Source organism: Lonchura striata, chromosome 9 (assembly GCF_046129695.1).
Source record: "Lonchura striata isolate bLonStr1 chromosome 9, bLonStr1.mat, whole genome shotgun sequence".
Lineage (NCBI taxonomy): Eukaryota > Metazoa > Chordata > Aves > Passeriformes > Estrildidae > Lonchura > Lonchura striata.
The window spans coordinates 16217080-16244383 of record NC_134611.1 but is presented as its reverse complement, the minus strand read 5'-3'; the positions used below and the strand labels follow the sequence as shown (position 1 = coordinate 16244383).

At 39.2% G+C, this 27304-nt stretch overlaps 1 protein-coding gene across 2 annotated transcripts in view; it reads left to right on the top strand.

The window, feature by feature from the left end:
• Window positions 1-721: 721 nt before the first annotated feature.
• Window positions 722-27304, top strand: part of ADGRL4 (adhesion G protein-coupled receptor L4) — a 72218-nt gene continuing 45635 nt past the window's right edge. For both annotated transcript variants that reach the window (XM_021527336.2, XM_021527315.2), the window contains exons 1-2: window positions 722-1166; window positions 2566-2715. In XM_021527336.2, the coding sequence (XP_021383011.2) occupies window positions 1145-1166; window positions 2566-2715 (172 nt within the window). In that variant the 5' untranslated portion in view covers window positions 722-1144. The remainder of the gene's footprint in view (window positions 1167-2565; window positions 2716-27304) is intronic.

Genomic DNA, 27304 nt, shown 5'->3' with positions numbered 1-27304 from the left:
AAAGTCCCAGCCTCAAAACTTTCTAGTCAGACAAGATATATTTTGTCACAGTGACATTTCAAAGTCTTATGTGTTTTATTTACCCTAGAGAGATTCTCCATTCTCCCAGCAGCATGGCTGTTTGTGCACATCCCTCAGCTTGCATCTACAGGGATGGACACACGTCATTGCTTCAGTTTTACAGTGCTTTCCAGATGGGATCGTCATCCCCAGAAAGCTGGGCAATGACTGTAGGCACATTGTCCCTGGCAGGAGTAGAGGAAATATTGGCATATCAATGAATTATACAAGTGCATGAAGTCTCTTCAAGATGCTATAATGAGAATAGAGCTGCTCTTGAGTTAAACACAAAGACATGCCAAATGCTGTATTGAACATGTCCTATTACACAACCCATGAACTCACAGAAATTTGGTCTCCTTCAGTTCCTGAGTTTCCTGCCTCTTTCCTCCCTGCCTATGTCTTTGTTTTCCTCAAAAAGTGCAGTTCAGTGATTTCCTGTACCTCCCTTACATCCCATTACCCTTAAAGCAACATTGCTTGACTGCAGTAAAGATCCATCTCAGAACTGAAGAAGGCAGTAAGAACAACTGCACTTAGCCAAGAGATTCCAACAAAAAGAGTCTCGGGGCTCACGAGTACTCATGTCAGCAGGAAGAGGTGGAAGGAAGCGTGTAGACCGTCACCTCTGAGCTCGTAAACACCGAGCGAGTTGCTGTTCTCCCCCACCTCTTCCTCACCCTCCCTCATCTGCCCCACCTGCTGCTCCTGTGCTGCCAGCAGGCTGCAGTCACCCCTTCCAGCCCCACCCTGCCCCTTCCCCAGCCACTCTCCCAAACAGCTCCATGCCCCTCTAACCTCCTCACCCGGAACCCTCTCTGATATCCCCTTTTGCTTTCTCATTGCTTTCCTACTTGCCAGAAGAGCGGGTCCTCAGCCCCTCCTGACCCTTCCTGTCCTGCCCGGGAGCCTCTTGGAAGCGTGAGCCTTGGGACAAAGGGCAGTGCCAGGGCTGTGCCTGCTCCAGGACATCCCGACAGGCACATGTGCGTATTTTGCACATGGTCAGATATTTCAAAGCTGGGAGTTGGTTTCTCTGACACAGGGGCTCTGCACCAGGCTCTGCACAGCAACGGCATCACCAATGAAACTGCTCCCATTCCTAGGTAGGTGAAACCTCTGTCTCTGGGGAGTGCGTGGCAGGTGAGAAGGGAGAGGGATCTGATAAAGAGCAATTATTATATTGGGGGTGGTTGAGAGCTGCTGGGCACACAGGACTGGAAATCCCTGTAGCTTTGATCAGTGCTGCTGCTGGGTTTGGTAAATGCATGGTTAGTACCATCCCACAGCCAAACTCCCAAATGCCTGTCTATCTCACTGTGGCTTGTGTACTGAAAAAAAACCAGAAACATTGTGAATTTCTGTGCATGTGGTTTGGGTTTTTTTCCTTCTCTCTCTCCATCTGCTTAGGAAATTTTTAGATTTCACATGGTGAAAACAGTAAAATGACAACAGAATCAACAGGTTTCTGTCTTAATCCCTGTGGAAGACAGTCTCTCTCTCAGAAACACAGAGAAAATGTGAAATTTGTTGATATCTAAGTTGACTTGGATTATATATAATTATTTAAAATTGTGTGTAATTTTAATTCTTTTGAATTTTTTGTGAAGTCTTAATTTTTCCAAGAAAACAACATCTTGATGAGATTTCATGTGGCAATGAAACTGTAACACCAGGCTAGCAAACATCCAGAATGACATTCAGGTAGGGAAAAGCAGAATTGCAGGGAAAGCAGCACCCAGAAGGATTTTTGTGTTCTGCAACTTTCACTACATCCTGCTAACAATTTGTAAAATACAAAGAAAAAAACTTACTTTCCTTTCTGAGTTAAATGCCTTATATCTAACTAATTACAGGGTGTGTGTGATAGTACAGTGATCCATAAGCTTTCTCAAAAGAAGAGGTTCCTTTTTCCTTTGTGTTGAAATGCACTCATACAATGGGAAAGTAGTTATAGTGTTTTGAGAGATTAAATTTAAATAATTTGCCACACCATAAATGCTTTTAAACCGTGCTATCATAATGATGTAAATGCGTGGCATTTCATCTTAATCTACCAGACCATGCCTATGTGTTAGCTTCAGAAGTAAGGGAGTGCTTATAAAAATAAAAAGTGTGATCAGGGGAATTTTCCTTGGTGTTTTTCTCTCGGACATGTCGGGCACTTTGGATTACACTCCATACATAATTCAGAGTGCAAATAAATGCCTGGGCTTTACTGGAAACTACTAGAGAGCTTTGAAAGCCATCCAAATGTTTACTCCTGATCACTGAGTAACTTCTATGCAGTTTACCAATTTTATACTCATTGAGAACACATTTGAGTTGTTTATCCGTGGTGTCTGCTGTTCTGCCAAAGATGCCTTATCCTGCAGTACAACTGAGTCTGTGATGATGTTTACTGGAATACACCTATTTTGTGGAAACCTTTGGCCCAGATCTTGTTTTAGAGCTCAGAATAAATGTTTTAGATAATGAAACAAGTTTGATTTTCCTTTGTTCCAGTTTTGATTTCCAGTTTGCTGGACTATGGCTGCACTTCTCCAAGCTGCAACATGACATGCCACAAAGATGCCAGGTGTGAAGTTCAGGGTGGGACAACAGGCTGCTATTGCTCCCAAGGATACACAGGAAATGGCATAACAGTCTGTAAAGGTAAACAGACTTTACCTATACATTTTTTTGTTATGTGATCACTTGAAAAGCTTAACCAAGAGCCCACTAGCTCAAGGATTAAACTTTATGTCACAGCAGTGTCCTACACTAACATGTCTTCAAAGCGAAAAATTTTAATATTTTCTGAGAAATTGTACAAAAGCCTTTTTTCTAAGGCCTTTCTTTTTTTTTTGTTTATAAGGTGGGAATGTTTAAAATGGAAATATAGATGGCTAAAATAACCAAAAATGAGGAATCACAAAATCACAGAATAATTTGGTTTGGAAGAGACTTCTGTAGGTTGTCTGGTCCAGCTCCCCACTCAGAGCATGTTCAACTTGGAGCAGGCAGCTTAGGGTTTTTACCAGCTGAGTTTTGAGTATCTCCAAGGATGAATCCTGCACCTCTCTGGGCCCTTGTTCCAGTGCCTGACCAATTGTGAAAGTGTTTTTTCTGATATCTGGTTGAGGTTTCTCTTGCAGCTTGTAACTTTTCCTTCCCATGTGCACTTACCACTGTGCATTTCTAATAATAGTTTAGCTTCATCTCCTCCATAAGCCCTCATGACCTCCCATTAAGTAGTGTAGGCAGCATTATTATTTGCCCTTTGCCTTTCCTTCTAAATTCTGAACAAACACTGTCAGTCTCTTCTTTGCATCAAGTTTCATGTAGTTTCTAAATATATTGCTTGAATTGAAGGTTAACCTTGCTGTGATAGGTTAATCTTTATTTGTCTATCAAGCTGCTCAAAAGAAAGAAAGAAATGGCCTTCAAAACACTGGTTTTGCTCTTGCACTAGTTCAGTTGGAGTGCCATGAAAGTCAGCTGGTTTGAACAATAAATGCACATCATATTTGCAGAGTCAAGGGCCTACACTTGTGAATAATGCAGAGAAAGAAGAAAAACAAGCCAATTTTAGCAATACTGCCTCGTATAAATCAAACTAGCATTTACTTACCTAGCATCATCTTGTACCCACTACATTGTCTGTAGTGGTCTAGAAAGTCTGTGATTATGGATAATCAATTAAATTTTCAGTAAGGATACCTGTTGTTCTCACTGCCATGATGGATATTCTTAAACCCATCTATTATATATGCACCTATTATAATGTTATTAAATCCAAATTTGTGAGGACAGATTTATCTTGCCTTCCATGCTCTTTTTTTTTCTCACATAATAACTTTTTCTTACTTTCCCTTTTACCTGTATTTTCTTAGATAAATATACATTCAAATTTCATAAAAACATTTACTGAGCAGTTAAATAAAATTCAGTGTAGTGAAATATGCATTCACAAATCTTGTTAATCCATTAATTGCTTATTAAGAATTATACTCAGTGTTTGAAAACTCGGTCTTTAAAATAAATTTTCCAAAGTCAGTCCAGGCAAACAAGATGTTAGGTGTATTTGTGGTGCATTGTAGTCAAGTGGCAATGGTTTGAAGCAAGTCTCATGTCTGGAGACCAACATTTTCTCTGGTAAAATACCTCAACAGCCACCAAAGTCACTTACCCTCCAGCAAAGCAGCAAAGCTTATATCAGAACTGTGTGGCTGCTGGCCCTGAAAGAGAGACAGGGTTTCTCTAGGGTAGCATGTAACATGGTGCATTACTAATATTGTGCAGTAGTCCTCTAATAGCATAAAAAATTAACCAGAATTTTAATTGGGTAGGTTCTATAAAGGATTAGAAATGTTGGCTACACCCTATCATGAATAGTTTAAAGCTGTGAAAACCTAAAGCAAAGCCTCAGTTGTTTAATGATGTATGAGATCTTGCTGTTCTGTGTGGCAAAAGCAGCAGGTGTATCTGCTGTTCTAGAGATAGCTACCCATTTTTATTCAGTTAATAATCTTAGGCTTTTACAATGATAGTGCAGTCACCTTCAAAGGAGGTCATCAATTATGTGCAAATACAGGCATTTTCAAAAAGGCCTATGTAGTACATTATGTTTACATATTTGCCCTTTTTTGTTATTTAGCTAGGCTGTGAGAATCATAATTACTGTCAACAACATTAGTAATTTTGCATAATGTAGAACCAACTTCTTCATTGTGGTTATCCTGGTAGACAATTAAACCAGAACAGTAATTGTTTTGAGACTTTATTCTGAAACAAATAATTCAAATTCTTCCTCCTTATAAACATGTTGAACAGAAAACTTTAGTTTTCAGGTTAGTCCTCTTAAACTTTCATAGCTGAGAACCTCATTTTTATTTATAGGTGCATTCTTACAGGCAAAGGTTTACATTTGTTTCTCTACTTTCACTCGCTTGTAACACCTTTTAAATACTTGTAAAAGATATTTTTTGCTAGCCCTGTCTTTTCACTGTGACACACTTAGGCATTTTTCCTTGAGTTTTCTGTTCTGCAAAAGGCAATAATGTCCTCTTACATTTATTTCCTAGCACCATTATTGATGAATCATGAATCACTGATGTCAACATACCTCAGGAATGGGGTTTGTTAGTTTTGACTTTGCTCCCTTTGCCAGCTGGCTAAGTGACTGCAGAGAGCTCAAGATTATTGGATTTGCTGTGTATAGATAAAGACACATAGATATGAATTTAATTTCCTGGTGTCAAAGTCATGGCTTTTAAAATAATTACCCTTTTACAATCTTTCCCACAAGATTTCAACCACTTTAAATTAGGTCATGTTTTGGACTTTCTGAAGGCATACTTTGGCCACTCTAACAAAAAGCTAATCCTCTTCATAATCTCATTGTCTTCAGCAGGAATATATGCAGGAATGCACATAGTCAGGAGAATAACTGATTGTGATATCTGGCCTCTTTTATATATTAGAATTATAACTTACAGAGCAATAAATCCCCTCTGTACAATATCTTCCAGAAAGCCGTAAATGAGTCACCTTGTCAAGTTTTACACCTCTGAGGTACAAAATACTCTCCCAGTCTCTTTACCTTTTCTTTTGTATTTATATTCCTTGCTTTATGTAGTATTAAATAAGAGAAAATGGCCTCTGAAAGTACATCTATTTGCATTTTAGGGCTGTTCTTGGGCAGATATGTATTCTGCTTGTAATGCACAAGGCTTTAGCTTCACAATATCATACACCTAATTAAAGTAGCATGGGCTAAAGCTCTTGGCATAAAAAATAAAGATATACCCAGAAACAACTGATTTATAGACAAGTTAGCTTCCTCTCATGCAAAAATCCCATGGATTTTTTACAGATAAATAGAATATATTTGCCATTTGTAAATGTATTTCTTTATATAAGAAGAGTTGGACATATAAATTAGGTGTTGTTCATAATTCCAGCATCCTTCTGAAAGAAAATTAAAGGAAATGAACAAAATTTTAGATCCTTTAAAAAAGATAAGGGTAGAAGTAAAACTTCATAGAAGTCAATATTTTATTTTTAAAACAAAGAGGAAAATTAGTTGGCATCAGTGATGCTTTCCTAAGCAGCTCTGCTGTTTCAAATGCTGGCTGCTTCTTGATTGCTGCCTGCCAATTTGCTGCTTTGCTGGCACACTGCAGGAAATTAAAGTAAACAGTGTGATCACAGTGTTTACTTTAACTTTGTAAAATACGGAAGGAAAATGAAGCAGTGCTGTTTGTTCCAGGAGGGTAGGCAGGCAAGCAGGAAAAGCCTGAACACAATATCCCTCCCAGATATCCCTACACAATATTCTCTTGTAAATGTCACTTGCAAATTATACTGCAAGATTAATCAGTGTTACTTGTAAAATAGTTACAGCTCTTCCAGAAAGATTGAGCAAGGACTTAGGCTGTCGGAGAAACTTCCTACTGGGGCAAGGCAATAAGTCTGTTTCTGAAGTGCAGTGTAGGAGGGTTTATCATTTTACAGAAGTAAAAATACATCACTGCAAAGTGATATTTTGTATCAAAATACAGAATCCCTGTTAGAACACAGGGCAATTTGTATGAATCCAGCTGAATCAAATTGAAAGCATGCTCAATATCTGAACTCAAACATATTTTCTTGTTTTATGGAGGGTCAAAATATGAACTCTCTGGCTTTTGCCAGCTATAAAAAGAAGTTTTCCTGTGATACCTCAGTTCCGTGTTCTAACATGATGTTGCTGAGTCCCACCATTGACTTTAATTGCAGTCCCTGAATTTGTTTGGATTCACTGGTGTCATTGTTGCCATTCTGCAGCACCCAATTTGTGTACAGATTTTATGGAGGGAGTTTCTTCTTTCAAATTAAAATGACTCTGTAAAACCACTGTGTGTAATCATTTTATTCTATCAAAAATCGTTCTTCACTAGAAAATATATTTTTTTTTTTAACAGCAGGCATACATCCCTGGATGTCACTTCTGTGTTTACCAAATAGCCTGAAATCACTGATATGGAAGATCCAATCCACATACTTCCTAAATTCATTTCACTGCTATCAGTTACCACAAGCCATAAAAAGGCAAATTGCAGCTGCTCTAACATAGCACAGCAGGAGAAAGATATGCCTTAGCCAAATGCTAACAGGGCTCAAGTCAGCATGTGACAGCTTGGAAAACTTGGGATGTGCTATATGGGGGGCCAAAGAAGATCACTAATTCCTAGCCCTTTTGATATGCTCTTTACCCTTTTTCCTTTCCCCTTCTCTTCCTGCACCTCCTAATCTCTGCTTCTTTGCCTCTATGTTCTGCTGGAGCTTTTACATGGTTTCAGGGAAGAAGCAGGAGTCACCTTCGAATTCAGAATTCTTGCTGTAGGTTTAGATGTTGGACATTTTAGTGATCCAAGATTTGTTGGGACACACTATTCTGTTTGTTGCATATTTAGGTATTATATTTAACTTAGTCCATGGCTTCAGGATTCCTCTCCAGGGGACAGAAAGTTTTCTTCTCTTGTGTCTTCTTTGGTAATAATACAGCTGAATGGTTTTTTACTTTTCATGAATTGCAGAGATTGACTGCTGAGCTGTGAGATGTTACCCAGCTGAGGTATCTTGATTTCACATTCCAGATTAAATCTGTAGGCAGATCACAGAATTGAAAAGTCTGGACAAATTAATTGCGAGGATTTGATCTTCTGGTGCATATCAGTCCACTTGCCTAGGAAAGTGCTGGTGTAAATTTTCACATAGCAGGTTCCTGGCCATTTGGGGACCTATGTCTTTTGCCTTTTCATGTGCAAGATGTCACACTTTCTGTGAATTTGGGAAGGGCTTGGTGGCTGTGATGTCCATAAGCTGCTGGGGACTAACCAGCTGTTGTATGGTTGCCTTCCAGCCACAAAGGATGGAGTTATGTTTATCTTCCTGGAAACAGCCATACCCTCAGCTAACAGTATTAGTCAAAACAGCTTCTATAGCCTTGAATTTATTTTTTATAGCTATATTCAAATTATGTTTTAGTTGAATTTTTTAAGAGTAGGTCAGGAATTTGAAAGGGGAGCATTTGTTACAACAGTGCCTGGTGATGCATGAGAACAGGAGTCAGGAGGAAAGCAGTGCAGGATGTCTGGAGCAACAATACAACCCTGCTGAATAAGGCAAGGTGGAAACTGCCTCACTCCAATTGTCTTAAATGGCTGAGTCCATAAGGTTTTGACTCAAAGCATTCTGTGCATCTAAAGTGTCAATTCCTGAAATTAAGAAATCCCTCTCAGTTTCTCACTCAAATGAGAGAGACAGACAATCTTCAGAGGGTTAGCTCATCTTTTCTACTGCCAGATCACCTGGGCCAAAGGCACAGCCCACAATAAGCATTTGTAAGATTGACCCTAACTTTTAGAAGCCTTGAAAAAAGTCCATTTTAGGGACTTTTTAGACAGATTCATTACATTCACATCTTTGAGCCAAAAAAAAAAAAAAAAAAAAAAAAAAAAAAAGACCCCTCTATTTTTTTATGTGTTTTGTTTACATTTTATTGAAATGTTACATTGAGCATGACTAAAATACAGTAATGCATTTTTGAAAGAACAAGAAAGAAACAAAACTTCCTCTTGTTATATCTTTAATCATAACCAGACTCTCTTTTAAATTAGTCCTGTTTGCATCTAAAAAGGGTTTTTAAAATGTGTGTAGATGATGTGGTAGAAAAGAGTTATTTGTCTCTCTCAAAAATTTACCCAAACTTTTAGGCTGATCATCTGCACTTGGATGGTTTCTTACTTGCTTAATTCAAAATGTGTTTTAACCCTTGCCAAATAATGCTAATTTCCTTTCTTGAGAAAATTCTCCTTTCATTGGCTTTATGTTACTAAGAATCAACATGTACATGTTCAGAGGATGCGGGAAAGTTCATTTAAGAATCTGTAAACGTGTTATTTCAGAGTTTGCTTACTTTGTGTTTACCAGAGATATGACTCCCTTCCTGTGTCTCTAACATCTGAAGTAGTCCCAGGAGGTCCAACAGTAACAATATGTTCTTCTCATTTGCTGGTTTGAAATAAAAGAATGAAAATTATTTCCTGAACATGTATACTCATACATGTATATTAAATGCACACAACCATGTACACAGGGACCTGTGTATAAGTAGGCATGTGAATAAAAACAGATTTTCTATGAAAAAAAAGTAAGGTAATCTCAAAATTGTCAGTTTTACTCATTTTGTGACTGTACAGTCTAAATTAGTTTTTGTTAAGGAAAGAACAGGATTTACTGTAAAGAAATTGCTTCCATACATTCAATTTCCTTGAGACTTCTGCAACCATCAGACTGTGCAGCTGCCTTTGGGCCATGAGGCCAGTGTCACCCACAGAACAAGGGATGTATCATCAGGAATTACACACATAGGAGATGATGTAATTTCTGCACAGCTATGCTGATTTACATGTAATAGCCCAGTAATCTACTGTACTCATTTCACTTTCTTCTCTATAACTTTATATTGAACTCATAGACTTCCATTGCAGAAAAGTGTCCTCTTTGGGATTTTTGTTTTGCCTTTTTTTAATTGTTGTTTGTTATTTTCTCCTGCCAGAATACACTGGCCAGGAGTGGTGAAGTTGTATGTAACCACATTTGAAATGTGTAATTTATCTAGGATGATATGCTGGTGCACAATTTTTCTGTAGATGACTGTGAAAAATTGCCGACTGAGCTGTTGGCAGAGTGAATATCAAACCCAGCTCAGCCCTATGTGTATGAAAGAGTTTAAGAAGGTAATTGACACTTTGGACCTCTATTTGCCAAAGAAAGAGATAATGACTTCTCCAAGAAGATTAGAATCTAACCAAACATTGTGCTCTAAATATAGAGCACAAAGCCAGGTGATGTTTGTGAAAATGCTGCTGGGCTGCAAGAGAGGGAGGGGGCTGAAGGACTGCAATTTTACACTGTATATTTTTTAGGTACACAGATTTAATTTAGAGATTATGGCTTGAAAATGAAATTTACAGTATGTGTGGTTTTCGGTGATAAGAAATTGATTTTGTGACCTTGGTGCACACTAATTGAAATATCTGGCACTGTGTTTTGCTGAGGTTAAAGGAAGCCATATATGCCTGGAGCTGCATTCTTCTTTCACCTTGAACTGCGTGGTTAATCACAGCCCCAATCAGGGGCAGGAAGGAAGCTGCAGTTTCACTGGGGTACAAGGAAGCTGAATAATCTCTGCTCATTGTCTAAGGGATAGCTTCTTGTGTGATTACTGCTGGCTGGACTTAGGAGACACACAATTACTTTAAAATGGAGAATTCTGCTGGAATGAACATTCAAGGAGCACCAGAGGCCAGAGTCTCAGCAGCTGCAGAGGTGCAGGGGGTTCTCCTTCCACCTGCCCCCCAAACCCAGCTGCTCCCCGGGGCTGAGACACCCCTGGCTGTGCTCTCAGGGCTGTGTCGGGACAGGAAACAGGGCAAAGGTTCTCTGGCTGTGCTCCCTGGCTGCCTGGAACACTCTGCCCCTGGACGGTTCCTCCTGTGCATCCTCCTGCTCCAAAGGCTGCTTGCAGCACTGAGGAACAGCAGCCATATCCCACATGGTGAGGTTTTGACTGAATATATCTGCTTAATTTCACTGGGTTTCCGCCTTAGCTTGGACATGTACAGCTGTGACACTCTGAGATTGTCTATAAAATAATGCGGTAGGGTGTCCCATTATTTTGCTTATTATTTAATGTTACACATTTGCTAGGCTGGCACAGGATCTTGTTTTTCCAAAAAGGAAAATGAAAGCTCCTGAAAAGCCTTGACAATAAATGGTTATTTGTTCAAAACAGCCAAGTCTAATCTTTGTTTATGTTACTAGGCTTCATGTAATGGTGTTGCAATAAAGAAAAACAGTTCTTCAGGATATGCACTGGCTTTTATGTTTTATTTGTAATGAAAGCTAGGCACATAGGCAGCAATCTACATAAGTTACAGTGAGGGAGAACATGAGCTTGGATGGTGACTTTTATTTACTTTTTATTTGTTGCACAGTGTCTGAATCTCAATTTTAAAAAATGTGAAATTAGCCTGAGATAGTGCAGATTTTATCCCCAGAATTTTTCCAGTGGAAGGCAAAGAGAAAAGATGATTTCATCCTACAGAAGGAGACCACTGCCCCATCTGTGCAGATGAGCTGTGGGTCTGTTCCCACAACCATTGTCCTGTCTTCTCTTGTTCAGTCCCCCAGCTGGGACAGAGTACAGCCATCTTCAGTGCCCTCCTAATGTTAGAGTGAGTTTGGGTACCCCCAAAGCTCAAAAGGGCCTTGGCTCACAGTTTGCATCAGGAGTGTCATGGCAGGCAGGGAAATATTGCAGCAATAATCTCTGCATCACATGGCAGTCTTCATCACTGATCCCTGTAACATCAGAGGTCCTGATGAAATGCCAGAGGAGCTTCAGGGTCTTGTCATGGACTGAAAGAGAAATTCAGATAAGCTCTGCAGGCCTGAATAGGAGCTCTGAGTCCTGCATTTTTTTCCTTGTGGTGATAGGAAAGGAGTAGGTGGAAAATTGTATTACAATGAAGGCTTTGCCTTAGTTTTTCTCTTGAATAAATCATTTTTATGGGTAACATTGATCCTGAGGAAGCTCTACCTTTCCAAAATCAGCCTGTAAGGAGTTCAGAAGGGAGAGGAAACTGGAGGTACTCAGACAAACAGTTTCAGGCCCTTTGTTCCTATCTAAAATGTACATTATTTACAGCGATGATGAAGCATGCATCAATTCATAAATATGACCCACTGTGCAATATAAAAAATATCAATATTTCTCTCCCATCGTGTCAGGGATATCTGGTGCATACAGAAAGACTTTCATCTCCTTAGCTACCACAGAGAAAATGGGAAAGGCAAACAGCCTTCAAAAGTGACTCAAAAGCAGAGATGAGGAGAAGTTTCTAAAATTTAACACAGCTTTTCATCTGAGCAGATCAAAATAGAAACTGTGCAGGGCAGCAGTTGTAAACGATGCAGAACTACAATTTCGCTTCTTTTTCAGTGTTGTCATGCAAATCTTGGTATGGTGATTCCAGAATTCTTTCATCATACTCAGCTTTATGGTTAAAATCTAGGAAACTCATAGTGAAGCTGCCTTTAGAAAATGAGGTCACTCCAGGGATGCATCGTATGGCATCCCTGGTCTCACAGAAGTCAAATATTCAGTCCTAGGTATGTTGAGGTCCATTTATATCATTTTGCACACAAGGTCTCGGGTTTAGGTGGATGTCAAAGGAGAGACTGAAATAGTATTTACACAGCTGTAGAATGAAGAAAAAAAGAACTGTTAACTGAACTTTTTGTATTTCCTATTGAATAAACAGGTAGTATGTTAATACCACCAAATGCTTCTTGTTTGAGCAGAGGGATGTGCTATAAAACCTCAGAGCTTTATTTTCTGTGCTTAGAGAAAACCACTGCAGCTTTCATTAGCTGTAAACTGCTCTTGAATTATTACTCAAGTTTTGGCCTTAGACTGATCACCATACAAGAAACTTTTAAGCTGACAAAGGCACCTTAAGGAATGCCATGCAGACAGCAACATCCATTTTGATATTCAGCTGGTGAGGAGCCTGTGCTGCAATCTGGACATCTGGCTCTGAGAGCTGCAAGGGAAATCCAAGAGCAGGGCTATTGCTGCCTTCCCTGGCAGTGTGGTAAAAATAGACCTGCTGCCTCTGTTCTTGTAGCAGCAAGCAGTGGCAAGAGCAGGATGAGTACAGTCAGGTGTTTTGTGATGGTTTCCTGCAGAAGAGGTGATGCTGGTGACATTTCTCCAGCAGGGAGGTAGGTGACTTATGATTGAGTCTCACTAGCCACAATGGCTGTTGGACACAAAGCCACAGTTAGGGATGGACTTTCCAAAGGAATATGTGTTGAGCACTTTTGAACTGTCTGGCTCTATCTGAGGTGCCTAAAGGAGGACTGAGTTGTTTCAAAAGAATACTCCCAGTTGTGGATGCCAAGCAATTGAAAATTTGTCCCTGAAGTGCCTTTTATTTCCCTATCATCTGATGGCAGTTTGTGGTTTTGATTGATTTATTTCTTTATTTTTAGCTTCAAAGACCTTTTAATTAGGGAGAGGAACTATACAAATGAGCTGGAGCTGCTGGTGGTAGCAGCTCCTTGCCATTAGAGACTGGGTCATTAAATAAGTAGATAATGTCCTCCTTATTGAGGAGATTTAGAAAATCATAAGGACTTTGCATTATTACAGTGTTTAGCATTCACAAATGGAGTAAAAAACCCCATAATGGCAATTTTCATTAGCTGCAATGCATGTGGAGGGCTCTTTTCTTTCTTTGAACAGCCAAACACTAAACAATTCCTAAATCCCTCCTTGTTACTTATGTTTTCTTCTTGGTGGTTAAAAACCCCATAAAGCAGAAATTGAAGACTTGCTATTAAAATACTTGCTGACAGCTCCATTCAAAACATCCTTTCAAATAGTGCTATATCACATTGTGATTCATCTCCTATTCTGATAGAGTTGCTCTAACAAGTAAGTACCTTCCTTCTTGGTTAGGGCCCATCTCTTTTTACTGGGAAATTCTTCCTTTAAACATTTTGCTGAATCTCTTCTCTAAACAAGCCTTTCTGTACTGTTTGTGTTGCAGAACACATGTAACCCCTAAAAAGCACAGTGAGAGGCTTATTTGGCATGGAAAAAGGAGAAAGCAGCAAGAGAAAGAAACCCTAGCTTGTTTTCCCCTCCTCACCTGTGTTGTATGGGTGCAAGCACCCTGTGAAATCAGCCCAACTCAGGGTTTCTGGCTCAGCATTGTGTCCCCAGGAGGGGACTGCAAAGCTGCTGGCACTGCTGGGCAGACCCTGCAAGCAGCACCACTGTGAAGAGCAGCCCCTGGAGCATCCTGGGGATTAAGTGGTCCCCAGTGAATTTCACTGTTGAAGCTTGAAGTTAGAATTATTTACAGTCACTTTAACAGGACAACAGCTGCTCTTTACCTAGAGATGAGCCAAGAGCACTGAAAGAATTTGGATCTGAATTGCAGATGGATGTATTTCAATTTGATTCAAGTAGCTGGACTGCATGATTCTGCACTGTAAGCTCTCAAAGTCAGAGCTTGAGAGAAAAATCATTAATTTGGAAGCTGATACCCTGAAAGACTTTTATGAAGCAATATATTTTCATAGCAGACACAGATCAATTTAAAAGTAGTAATCAAGAGCCATGTGCTATGTGTTCACAGACAAAAAAATATAGGGAATCCAGCCAGAGCCAGACACTTAACATTCAGAGCATTCAGACTAGCACTGAAGATATTGCCTCTATGGAAAATAGCAGGGTTCAGAATTAAAGTATTGTGAATTTGTGAGATAATCACAATGCTGTGCAGACATAAAGATGCTCTCAGATTTCTGCCAGAAACTAGCTCAACATAACTTTTCTAGGCAAATTTCTGTTTAACTTCTGTAGAAACTTTGGAAAAAAGAAGTCTCTACAAATATTTGACTGAAAAGATGTGTTAAATTCTTGAGAAAAGAGGGAAAAATTATAAGATAACCCATTAAAAACACTTTTTATCATATTTGAAAGGCATTCTCTAAATTTAAAGTCACTATGCAAGTTTTCATCAAATGAGATTCAGGCCCAGGTCCTCGCCAGTCCTAAGAATTTTTAGGTGTAATATTTGCTTAAAAATAAAGCATCCACACATTTGTGTTTTACATCATGCAAGTAATTGCATTGCATAAATGCAAAATTTATATTTACTTGGATGGTACTACAACTTAACTCCTCCTGGAAATTTTTAACTTTGCTCCCTAAGTAGTCTCTTTGGCAATACTTACATGAAAAAAACAGAAGCCACTAGCAGGGATAGGTATTTGAAAAGGTGGATTAAAATCACCTCTTATTACCTCCTCAAACATTCGGGATTTGTGCTTGGAGCCAGGCATGGTTTTCGTTCCTCTGCTGAAGTCATCTTTTGTAATGACTTAAAGCAGCCTGAAGAGACTTTCTGTGTGTTACATATACTTTCTTAGGTTGGTTTTGCTCTAGTTTTCCATATCAGTGTCTGCCAGTCAGGAAGGAAAATAAGGAACAGTATAATCTTTGATGGATACCTTTGTTTTAGCTGACATGTTAATGTTTTTGGTGTGTCATGGTTTAACTCCAGCCAGCGACTCAGCCACAAGCAGCTGCTTTGCCTTCCCTAGTGGGGCAGGGGAGAGAATCAGAAAAGTAAAAGTGAGAAAACCTGTAGGCTGAAAAATAGACAGCTTCACAAGTACAGCAAGAGTCAGGCACACAAGAAAAGCAAAAGAGAGCGTTCATTCAGCACTGCCATGAGCAGGCAGGTGTTCAGTCATTCCAGGACAGCAGGGCTCCATCATCTGTAACTTGGAAAAACAAAAGTCATTCCTCTGAATGTCCCCCGCTTCCACCTTCTTCCTCCAGCTCTACATGCTGAGCATGACACAATCTCTTACAGAGTGGTAGCATATAGTTAATCACTCTGCACATATTGCCACTAAAATAGATAAGGACATATTTTCATGGGTGTTTCTATAGCACACAAAGCATAGTGCTTGGAAAAAAATCTTATTTTTCATGAGGAGCCTGGTCTAGTGAAAGCCTGCTCATAGCTGAGGTGTTAAAACTATATCTTTATAGTCCCTTCAAACACAAATCATTCTCTGGTGATTCTATGATTCTGTAACATAGGACCTATTGGGCACATGCAGAATTAATTTTTACTTTTACACCTCTAGGCAGATTCCATTTGGGTGGATTTTTTTGCTTGTAGAGAGTGAAATTCCTAAAAGAGCCTCTGTGTCAATTTTTACTATTTCTATTCTCATCATGTTGATAGTACATGCAAATTACTATCATGTTGATAGTCATACAAAGAAAATATCAAGATTTTTACCACTCCTTTATCCTCAGAAAAGAGATGTTATATGTTATATATATGTTATATATATGTTAGATGTTATATGAAGACATTTTGTATTACATTGCTACATGCTACTCTGTAGCATGAAACTACACAAACTCTTAGAAAACTGCAAACGCTGAAATTTATTCAGACTAGAAAATGAGAATTAATATCTGGCATCTTGGGGAGAAATGTTATAATTAATAATTGCCTCCAAGGTGATTTTGTTGTTATTTCTCTGCTCCAGTCTTTGACAGACCAGATGTAAGCTGCTTTTGGCTGGACTTTCAGCAGCCTCCCATTATTATCAGCTGGGACATAAAACCCTTCCTCATATATTTGTATAGCTGAGTCTGGTCACAGACTCTTCCCCTTCCCATCCTCTGTGCTTTTCCTCTATAAAGTAACTCTGTCCTGATTGATATTAAAAATATCTAGAAATTTAGTATCATCCATTAATTTAATTCTCAGAATGTTCATCTCTTTTTTCAGAGAATTAAGAAATATGTAAAATGAAACTGAGCTTAACACCAGCTCCTGGAAAACCCATGGATACCCCTTCACAGCTCAGTGCAGTGCTGTTTGTCCTGACCCATTGTCCTTTGCTTACAATCCTGCAGCCAGTTTACAATCCCTATGACAGCACTCTTCTCCAAGACATTATAAGATATTTTTCTAGTAAGATTTTATGAGCCACTGTATCAAATGATATGCCACATCCCAGATATGTTGTACTTTCAGCCATTGCTGAGATTCACACCTAAGGTCTTCAGGAAAAGGGAGTGGTAAATCCCAACTCATATACTTGAGCAGTGGGAATCTCGCATGAGAAGTGGCAGCAGAAAACAAGGAATGGCAGAGAGGTGGGACATACATACAGTCAGAAGGAAAGGACAGAAAGGTGTGGTACAGCTGAGAGCAGGGCAGGGCTGCCGTGATGATCTGAACAGAAGAAAGGAGAAGGGCAAGCCAAAGAGAGTCTCAAAACTGGGAATCAACTTGATGGGGAAATTCTGGAGCTGTCAGCTCTAAGGGAGGATATATAAGCTGTCACTCATTCATTTTCTTTGATTCTCTTCAAACCAGGAGCCATGCCTTACCCTCCTTCATAGTAATTCTGCTGCTGCTGTTTGCATCACATGCTACTTGGGGGGTTGGGAAACAATTTTTAAAATATCCAGCAATTCTCTGGATTAATTCAGATGGAGGCATCTTGTGTGTGCACTGTGCAGTTTGTATCTGTAGGACATCTCATACCATCAGGGCCATGTGGATTGGTGGGGACAGGAGCTTTTGCTCTCATAGTCCCATGTTTGGGACTTGTCCCTTAATCAAAACAGAAATACATGGACAGATCTTGTGCTGGCTTTACCAAGAGCTATTCCTGCCTGAGAATGGCAAGATCACACTGAGGATCAAATCCTCTTTCTGAAGGGATTACATTTCCTGCCAAATATGTGACATGGTTCAGTTTCAAGCACCTACAAAATAAATCTCCATCAAGACAGATATTTAACAGTGGCTTAGTATCCCAGGGCTGCTGTGGGAGACAGCTCTCAGCATGCAATCTAGCAGGATCTTCTGGCCAACGTCTTCAAGACCTTGGGATCTACCTATCTGAAATAATTTATAGGAATAGAATCTAATGAAGCTTTTGCATTCATTTATATGTATTGCACAAGTGTGAATAAGAAGAGTTACAATTTTGGGGGAGATGACTTCTGAGAAGCCACTTATAAAGATAATAGTTTTCCTTCCTGACAATTCTTGTCACTGCTTGCAAATCTTCACTCTCTTGTTTATGTCACTTACCCATGCTCTTCCTTGGACATTAAAATGCATTAATCAAAGAGATAACAGATTTTGTTTTGGACCTCACCAAGGATTATCCTGTGAAAACAATGCTACTGAAAATATCTGATGGCTGATTTTTAAGTTATGTGTGGGCACTTTGTGCATATTACAAAAAATTCAGTCTAGCTCCTGGGGAAAAAAAAAAAAAAAAAAAAAAAAAAAAAAAAAAAAAAAAAGCAATATAATCTCACTCAAGAGCAAGAAGCTCTTCCTCTTGCAAGCTATATAATCTTGCTCTGTTTCTGGCAGTGGTGGGTGCCTGTTCTGAGAGCTCCCAAGAGTCATACTTCCTGTGCTGGGACAATCAGAGGCAAATGCTGTCATTTCCACCCTGGAAACTAACTGCTAATATAGCTAATACCCTGCTCAGAATACTCACATAGGAAAGTATGGGTAATAGTGTAATGAGATTTTTCCCTTATGAAAATAGGCAAAAACAAAAGAAGAAAGAAAAGAAAATATAAGGATGTTTTAAACCAGATATGCCAGCCTTAAATATTTTGCACCCCCTTCCTCCTCTGGAAATTAAGAATGTTTAAAGCAGACTAACGTAGGGGTGTGTTGGCATGGCTATGTGATCCCAAGATCCAATTCATACTTCAAGATTGCACCAACTGGAAAAATGCTCTCATGAAAAACATTATACGGGATAAAGTGTCGTTTATGATTTCTTTTCTCAGCAGATTAGCTATGTACATCTTGTAACACAGGCTGACTTTGGGGAATATCAAGCACTTCTAGAAATCTGTTTGAAAATAAATTACATTATCCAGCCAAAGCAATATCAGAAATGTCCCAGAGTCTACACCGTCTTAATGTTGATTTAAAATCATATATTCATATTACAATTTTATGTCTAGTAAAGCAATGTGATGGAGCCTTTATTTTGCCAAAGTTGTATTATCTCATTTCTCTGAGTTAGGTAAACTGTAATGTGTCTGCTTTACAGATGGGTAAACTTAGCATAAAGAGAAGAAAGCCACTGCCTTGAGTAAAGAAAGCCTAAATGTGAGCACTTCCATCTATATTGGTCAGTCATAATGGCAGTGGCTCCTAAAATGAGCCTCTTTCCATTCATTTATATGACAGATTATTTTACTTTAAACAATTCTTGGATAAAATATATTAGGTATCCCTAGGGCAGGAACATGAAATCAAGACTGGCACATGAGACATTACCTGCCCAGCTGGAGAGATGCACTCCTGGGCTCAGGGTGATTGAGCTGCTCTTGCCACCTGAAGGAGGATGGGCTGAAGTTCTGCTCAGGCACTGCCTGCAGCTGGGTGATAAGTGTGTTTTTCAGGTCTGCCTCTAAACTCCTTCATGCTAAAACACTGTTAATGAAGAGGATATTGCCATTACCTCCATGTCTTTCTCCTTTTCTTCTTCCTGTGTTTGAGTAATAGTGACTGCAGCTGTGTTAATATAGCACAAGCTCTCATAGGTGTTCATAGGACCCCAAACCTTTGGCAATGAGTTTTCTGTGGAATTGAGGCAAAATAAAGACTGCCCCTCTTATTGTTGATGGGGTCACGACAGTCCTGACCATATCAAGAATCACAACACAGCATTTGTCAAAGTGCTTTTGGTGCCAAAATTATTTTTTCAAGTTATGACTGAAGAAGGAACTAGTTACAGAGAAAGGAATCAGAGTACCTCAGTCAGTAGCCAGTCTTTTCCAGCCAGCATTTTGAGAAATGCTGTATAAATTATAGGCATGTAAATTACAGCTAGTATTATGAAACATTGGAGCTGCTGGTGGTTTTAGCCTGCATATATGGAACAGCCAACATACTGTTTCCATCATCTTAATAACCTATATAGAGCAGGTGGCTGATGCAGTTAATGTTGGCATCATTTTTCTTTCCCTATGTGATTTGCTGTGATGACAGTTCTGTCATTTCATTTTGACTATTTAAGGCTATTAGGAAGCATTTTTAGATAATCATCTAGTACAGGTATTTTCAAGCATGCCTAAAGCATATAGGGTGTCGCCACCTTTCACACTGCATATTTTTAAATAAGTATATGATACATTCATAGTTAATCAATGAAAATACTATGGACAAGATCACCAGCTGTGATAAACTGCCTAGATTCATTTAGTTAGATGGAGTTATACTCTTTTGTTCCAGATGGAGATCAAGTCCAACATCATACAATTGCAAACATTTCAAAGAAGTGAAACATTTCTAAGATCATTGAAATACATATTTTGCATTTCAAAGATAAAATACCAATATGTCATCAAACCATTTAATTTTCTTCCAAGTCTGAAAGTAAATTGACGAGAGATCAGCAATTGGCAGGAGAACAAATGAAACATATTGAAAGAGCCAATTTGGTTGTGTCGAGGGAGGCAGATGTGTCAGTTTTACATCTGCTTCAGCAAAGTCCTTGTTGTTGTTTTTTCTCCCTCCACCTTTCAAAAAATTTTTCATTAACTAAAGGTTTCATTATTAGATAATTGAATAATCCTTGATAAATGGCCAAGTAGCACTCTGTTCATTGAAGAGCCCCTTTTATCTCCATGCTGTGATTCAGGCAGTTGCAGTTCATTTGTGGAGGTTTCTGACTTTTTTTCTCAGAACTCATCACATCCGACACACACAAGGTTTCAATTGCAGCTGAGTAGTTTCCTGGGCCCCAGTGCTCCAGATGCCAATCTACTACCTCTTTTCAGGGCTAGCTATTAAAAGGGAAGGAAGTGGAAGCAGCACTGAGATTTCCACTGACAGTCTGCTTCAGGGTATAGGCAGGCATGGCAGAGAGCAGCAGGAGCAGAAGGAAGAAAAAAAGAAGGAAGGATAAGTGCTTCCGTGTTTTTAAATGCAGAAGGCAAGGTGGGACCCTTACACAGTTATTTTCTCAGTGAAGCAGGTAGACAGATATGGGCTAAGTCTGTCAGCAGGTGTTAGAGCTGCAAGACTGAAGTGTGTCAGAAGCTGCTGTTTGAAGAAATATGTACAGGTAATGAAATGAGTGATTCCCTGCCATTGATTTTGCTTTGATTATTTGCTGGTCTCTGTCTCCTTTGTTGTTAGTTTATCATCTGTCACATTCTTGCAAAGAGATTTTCAGAAATGCATCAACAAAACAAGGAGGCACAATTATTTAACTCAATATTCATAAATTTCCAAGAAGTTTGATAGGTATTGTGCCCAGGGTGTGTCTGAGAAGTTGAAAAAACAAAGAATTTCATAAGATAAATAGTAGGATCACTGGATTTGTAGAACCTTTTTGCCAAGTTAGTATCTGTGAATCAGACCTCATGTATGCATTATCCTGCAAACCAGGAAAGTGGAACCATGAAAATATTTTACTTTCTTTCATTTAAAATAGATTAAAATTTCTGTTGCTAGGAGCTGCTGATACTTGGGTTTTAGGGGGTTTTGTTGAAGTTTTTGGTATTGGAGTCGTTAATGTGATTTCAGGAGCTAAAGCTTTAAGTAAAAAAAAATACTGAATGTTGTAGAAGTATTCATTTCATATACTGGGGGCATTTCTAAAGACTGAGCACTTTAGCCTTTAGGTGCCCATTGATGCATAAAAATAACAAGCAATTCTGCTCAGAATAGACTATAACAACCTTCTTTTTGCCTGCAATTTTGACCTTAGATTCTATGTTAGAACATTTTTTCCATAGGAGAAGGAACTTTTCTTTAGAGCAGGTTTTAGTCTGCTTGAGAAGGCTGCTACAAGGAGGGCATCTGTTGACTGAGCTACAGGACCTCGCCTCCGTGTCTCCAGATCCTCTCCAGTGCTCAACAAGGAAAAAAGCAGTACAGGGCTTAAAGACAAGCCTGAGCAACGTGTAACTTCTCTGTAATACCAAAAGGGTATTCAGGGTTAAACCTCCCAACCACTCGAATCCATGACAGAATTTCCTTTTTAGCTCTGCTTTTTAATGGGGTAATAAGGTACCTCTCTAACTGTGCAACTTAATCTTGCACCATCCTTTGCTTGAAGTAAAAACATTCTGGAGAGCAGTGTTTGAAAGGAAGTTTCAGTTTGTTTCATTTCTTAAGATTCATTATGTGGTTTAAGCTTACCCAAACAAGATCAAGGTACCAAATGAGTTCATATTGCTATCAAAGCAAATGTGACCTTTAAGGGTTTGAGCTCATTTTGTTTAAATCAAAACAGACAAGGTAAATGAAAGGATTTGGTAGATGGGGAACTGAGACAAAGGCAGGCTAAGTGATTCCACAAGCTTCCACCCACAGTCTATAGGACAGTCAATAAAAGAAAATGAAATCTGTGAGTCTCTCAAGGTCATATAATCAAGGGTGCATCCAGCTCACAACCTCTGGTTGTAGAGATGTCTTCAGGAGCATGTATGGAGGTGGAAAATTGGGAAAGGAGACTGCTATGTAAAGGAAGTAACACACCTTTTGCATTTGGGAATTACTTAGGAGCTGGGGGTTGGGGAGGTGGAGGCATAGCAGAGAGAGGAGTCACTATGTCAGGGCTGTTGGATAGAGCATCAGTGGAAATGCCAGACTGTCAAGGCACATGGCATGTGTGCAACTGTGAAGGTCAACAGAGATGCTGGTATTTGTCAGAACAGTTTACACTTCCTTACTTTGCTCACTGTTATCAGGGGCAACCCCTTGCTGAGTAGCCACCAAAGATGAGATTTCCTGCTGGGTTAATGACTTTTAATTGTGCTGCTCCTGCTATCATTCCAACACCCCTCATCACAAAGCTCTGTGCTGTAGCCCTGCTGGCATAAAAGCCAGTGGACAGTATTTGTCATGCAGTCCACTGGACAGTCCAGAGCACTTTCCTGTGCTTAGTATAGATGGGAAGTCTTCAGTAGCAGTAGGCAAATGTTGAATTATTGTCTACAGCACTTCATATAATTATTGCCCAAGTGATGGTGCAGCGAGATAAACCTGGTGTCGACAAGCAGACTTTTCCACCTTCAGAGTTTGGTTAACAGACTTCCTATTTTGAAATTCAAGAAAAGTCCACTCTGTCAGGAAGAATTTAAATAGAAAATTAAATGGGTTTGCATATTGCTCTGCATGACAGATTTTTTGTTATCCTTCAAAGTCTGCGTGATCTAACCAAGCATGTGGAAGCAAGATACATATTTCTGAGTGCTATAATTTTTGTTATCGTGGAAAATTGTTACATGTAAGTAGTTACCCCAAATGTTTTGGGTTTTTTTTAATTCACTAAATATTCTGTGGATTAATAGTACTGTATGTGGAGACAGTGGAACAGGAATGGCTGAAATCCTTTTTGTGTGGCTTCTCAGCTGGCTGCTTTTGGAGGGAATTTGCTCTCTGGTGATTTTTTTCTCCCTCAAAGAAAAGTATTTAGACAAGAAATTACTTCACAATTATGTCTTGGCTAGAAATTACTGTGGCAGAAGCTCTGTTTGGTCTTCCCATTCCTTTCTGATAAAGTGCAATTAGTACATCCCTTGACTCACTCTGTGAGATGTTTGTGGGCAGGGGTGTTGTGAGGGAGCACAAGCTGCTACCACAGCCATTCTCTAAACATGCAGTTGGAAACGACAGCTCTGCTCTACTGATGGAAAACATCAAAGCAACAAAACATGCTATTTTATCTGATGGGGGTAACAATATCCCAGCTAATAAAATGGCTGTCATCCCTGCCTATTGTATAGATAAGGAAGCTGAGGATGTTGGGATGCTCTTTGTTGGTATGCCAAGTTGCAATTATCCTATGACAGAGCCCTTCTGGGCTATGATTGATGAAACATTTTGAGGGGGAAAGTGCCTCAATAAGTGAATTTCATTGGATTTGATGATGATATTGCTTGCACAATGGTTGGCAAAAACAAAAACAATTTGAGTGGAACTAGGAAAATGTGGCCTTATTTAATCTGCCTGAGATGTCCTTGCCACATTCATTTATTTGTATTTTATGTTGGATGTAAACAAGTCTAATTCTGAAGTTCTTGTGTTGACCTTTTCTGGCATTGAGATCAAAGTACTGTCTGCAATAAAGATGGGAAGACTTTAAAGACTTTGGTGGCTTGTCAGAGGAGGATATGTTTAAACATAAAATATCACAACACAGCAGCCTTTGGCTAGAACAGGCACCAAATGAAGTTCTAAAGAATTTGTTGCTCCTCAAAAAACCCATCATTATCTTGCAGTTTAATGGTCTAAAAGTGGAGCCTGCTTAGAAAACAATTTTTCCTTCTTGCCTGAGCCCTAAGTCACAGGGTGACTCTGCCAGTTGTCTCTAGCAGCTGTAACATGGATGTCACCACCTTGGAGGAAAGGCATGCCCTTTCTTTACTCAAATCCTTATGTAGATTTTAGGACTGGTTAAACACTCCTCTGAGCAACAGTCATCCCTCTGTAAAATATCAGCCTTCCCAAAGCATGGCATGCTGTCCCATCCCCAACATGCCCTTTTCCCTGGCTCCAGCTGTTCTGTATCCCAGATCTTTCAGTGAGTCTCTGGAGACGTCCTGGAGGTTAACTTTACAGTGCCTGATCTAGAGCCAAAGCAGCTGGTGTAAGAATTTGAGCTCTAATATATTATTTTCTTACATAACAGCTTGACGATTTGAAAATAAGTGTCTTTTTAAACACTACTTTTTGTGTCCATAGTCTGAATTTAGATTTGAGGTGTAAACCTACTCTAAGTGAAATGTTTAATCCTTAGAATAATGTAAAATTTGCAACAATCTCAAGCACAGAGAGCATTTCCCAACAAACTGGAACTGGGATTTTCAGCATGTTGATTGTGTTAGGACTTCTGGAGCAAAATTGAGGCTATCCTATAGAACTGTCTGTATTGATGCATTCACAGGCAGATGAAGAGGACAAAAGGCAATGACTTCTTTTGATGAATAAAACATTTGATACATGATATAAAAGTTTTCCTAGATTGAAAACAAATAACCATCTTTACTGAAGCTTGCAGCACTTCACCACATTTCCAATTAGATGGCCCAATTTTCAGGGATAATTAACATGCTGCAGAAATCTACCCAATGCTTCTACGAGTTCAGTTGATTCAGTAATCGTAATATTTATCTTGATTATTTTTGCTTGAACTTGGGTTTAGGCACTTTGAGGGGTTTATTTCAATATATGAAGGGAAGGTTCTTTTTACATTTTTGAGTGATTTTCTTGGGAAGCAAGTTTGTAGCATTTCCAACTGAGAACTTTGAAGCTGAGTAACACTCAGACAACAATACTGGTGGAAGTTTCTGCAGTGCCTCCCTCTCAGATGGAACCTCAGTATGGCAGTCTGTGAAAATCTGTTTATTTTAATCTGTCTGTGCATTTATTCAGTACCTTGTGACAATCCTCCTGTTCTGTCATCTTAGTATGTAAATTATACCCCTCAGTTTATCCAGTGGCAGCAGTGTTTTCTCTGTGCTTTGTACTGGGACTTTTTCTCCAAGAGTGCTGGGCTGAGGGAGTGCAGTGCTGGATAAACCAGGTCAGGCACAGCGAGCAGGGCTGTGGCTGTGCTGCCATGGCCAGGCTAACAGAGACTGGATTTAAAGGGCAAATTAACCTGGCCAGAGAGCAGCACCACTGCCTGTGGTAGGACACACCTCTGAGCTCAGGCAGCCCCCCAGTGTGACACTCAGCCTGTCTCCCCTTGCCAAAAGATACACAGCATTTTTACAGCATGTCCACACCCTCCCTGTTAGTCCTCCCAGGCATAAAATGCACATTATAACACTTTATGTGGCAGGTTGTATATAGTAGACAAACTTAAAAGTGCTTTCATCTCTGACCTGTGCCACATTTCAGCTTTATTCCATGGTATAAGTATTACTTCTGTCCAAAATTGGATATGCTTTTAATGGAATTTTGGTTTTTGCCTACTAAGTGTTTTGTATCATTGGGATAATCAAGTCCTTAGCCTCTGTTTCTGAGAATAAAAACCTTCACTAGAAAATTACAAATTTATGTAGACAACAGTGATTATGAATAAACAGAATATTTCAACCTAGGATGCATTAACTAATGAAGAGTAGAGTTGTTAGTGTAGTCAGCAAGGGAAAAGTCTCTTCAGATTGATTTAGGATGCCATGTACTCCCCTCACACTCAAAATTCATTAAGAGATCTGAGTAAGTTAACTCATTCTGCTGTTTGACATGAAACTAAAAATTTTCCAGATTTTATGCCTTAGAAAAAAGTCCAGAAAGAGCTACTCAGACTATTTGGCATGAGGAGACCATGAGTTCCATCACTTCAAAGTAGGTTTCAGGAGGGAGAGATTAAAGAGGAAATTTGGTCTTAAGGCCAGTCTGGTTTTTGGAAGAGGTTGCTACAGAAAGGAGGAGAGCTAGATGCTTTTCAAAGTAGCAAATTCCACTAAGGTGATATTTGGCTGTCATATGGGAAAACTGTTATAATCATCCAAATACCTGCAACCTTTTAACTGAGCCAAGCAGTACTACAGAACTAACTCCTGCTAAGTTTTATAACCTCCTGTTCCACTTCTATCATTACCTTTAGCTTAAATTCACATCAGAAGGAAAAAAAAAAAAAAAAAAAAAAAGGAAGGGGGAGGATGTAGGGAGTAGACAACACCAAAACCTGTATGATTTTATAGTGATTTTTCTTTTCTCGAAATCATCCACTGGGTCAGTCTCTGAGAATATCACTGTCAGTAGTTAAGATGTTTCGACCATGGAGTTAAATACTTGCAGCATTGACAGTAGCTGGAAATACTTCAGTGGTTATTGTTGTAGTCATTAGTCCAGCTAAATAATGCTGGCATGTTTTCCCTCTGGGTAGAATTCCTCAGCCTAATTGTCTCCTCCTTGCCAGACCATATTTGATATCTTCAGGTTTGGAGACTGGATGTATTCCAGCAATTAATGGCCTTTCTCAGTTATAGATTGGAATTATTTCCTTTTATGATTTAGTCTATTATCCAGAAGTGAAGCTATTAAATTCCAAAACATTTAAATGGGATAGCTCACAAATAGGACTAATATAAAAAGGACAGTCATCAAGCCACTTGAAAACTATGTGGGGCACTGCAGAAGATGAATATTTCACATGCAATTTTTGACTTAAAAAATAAAAGAAATAAAACCACTATTCACTGTTGTAGTATCTTCTTCTAATCTCCTAACCCAAATATTAGCTGAGAGCAATATAGGTCCAAGTGTTTTATAGAGCAAGATTAGGTCACCTCACCTAACCTCCTGAAGAGTGGCAATCAAATTTTATCAAGATACTTCTGGCTTTAGTGCTGTAAGTCGGGTTTGACAAAAGTAAACAATGATCTCTGTGTCTCTGATGCCCAGACCAGACTCCTTCAGGTACTTCATCCACTCAGAGCATAATTAGCCTGTGGTTTCAGAAATCAATGAACACTGTTCCACAATGGAAAAAAAAAAGCTTCTGTAGTCACTGTTTTATGGCCTTCCATGTTATTTGAGTTACTACTTCTCTCAATGAAATATTACCACATTTTTTTATTCTACTC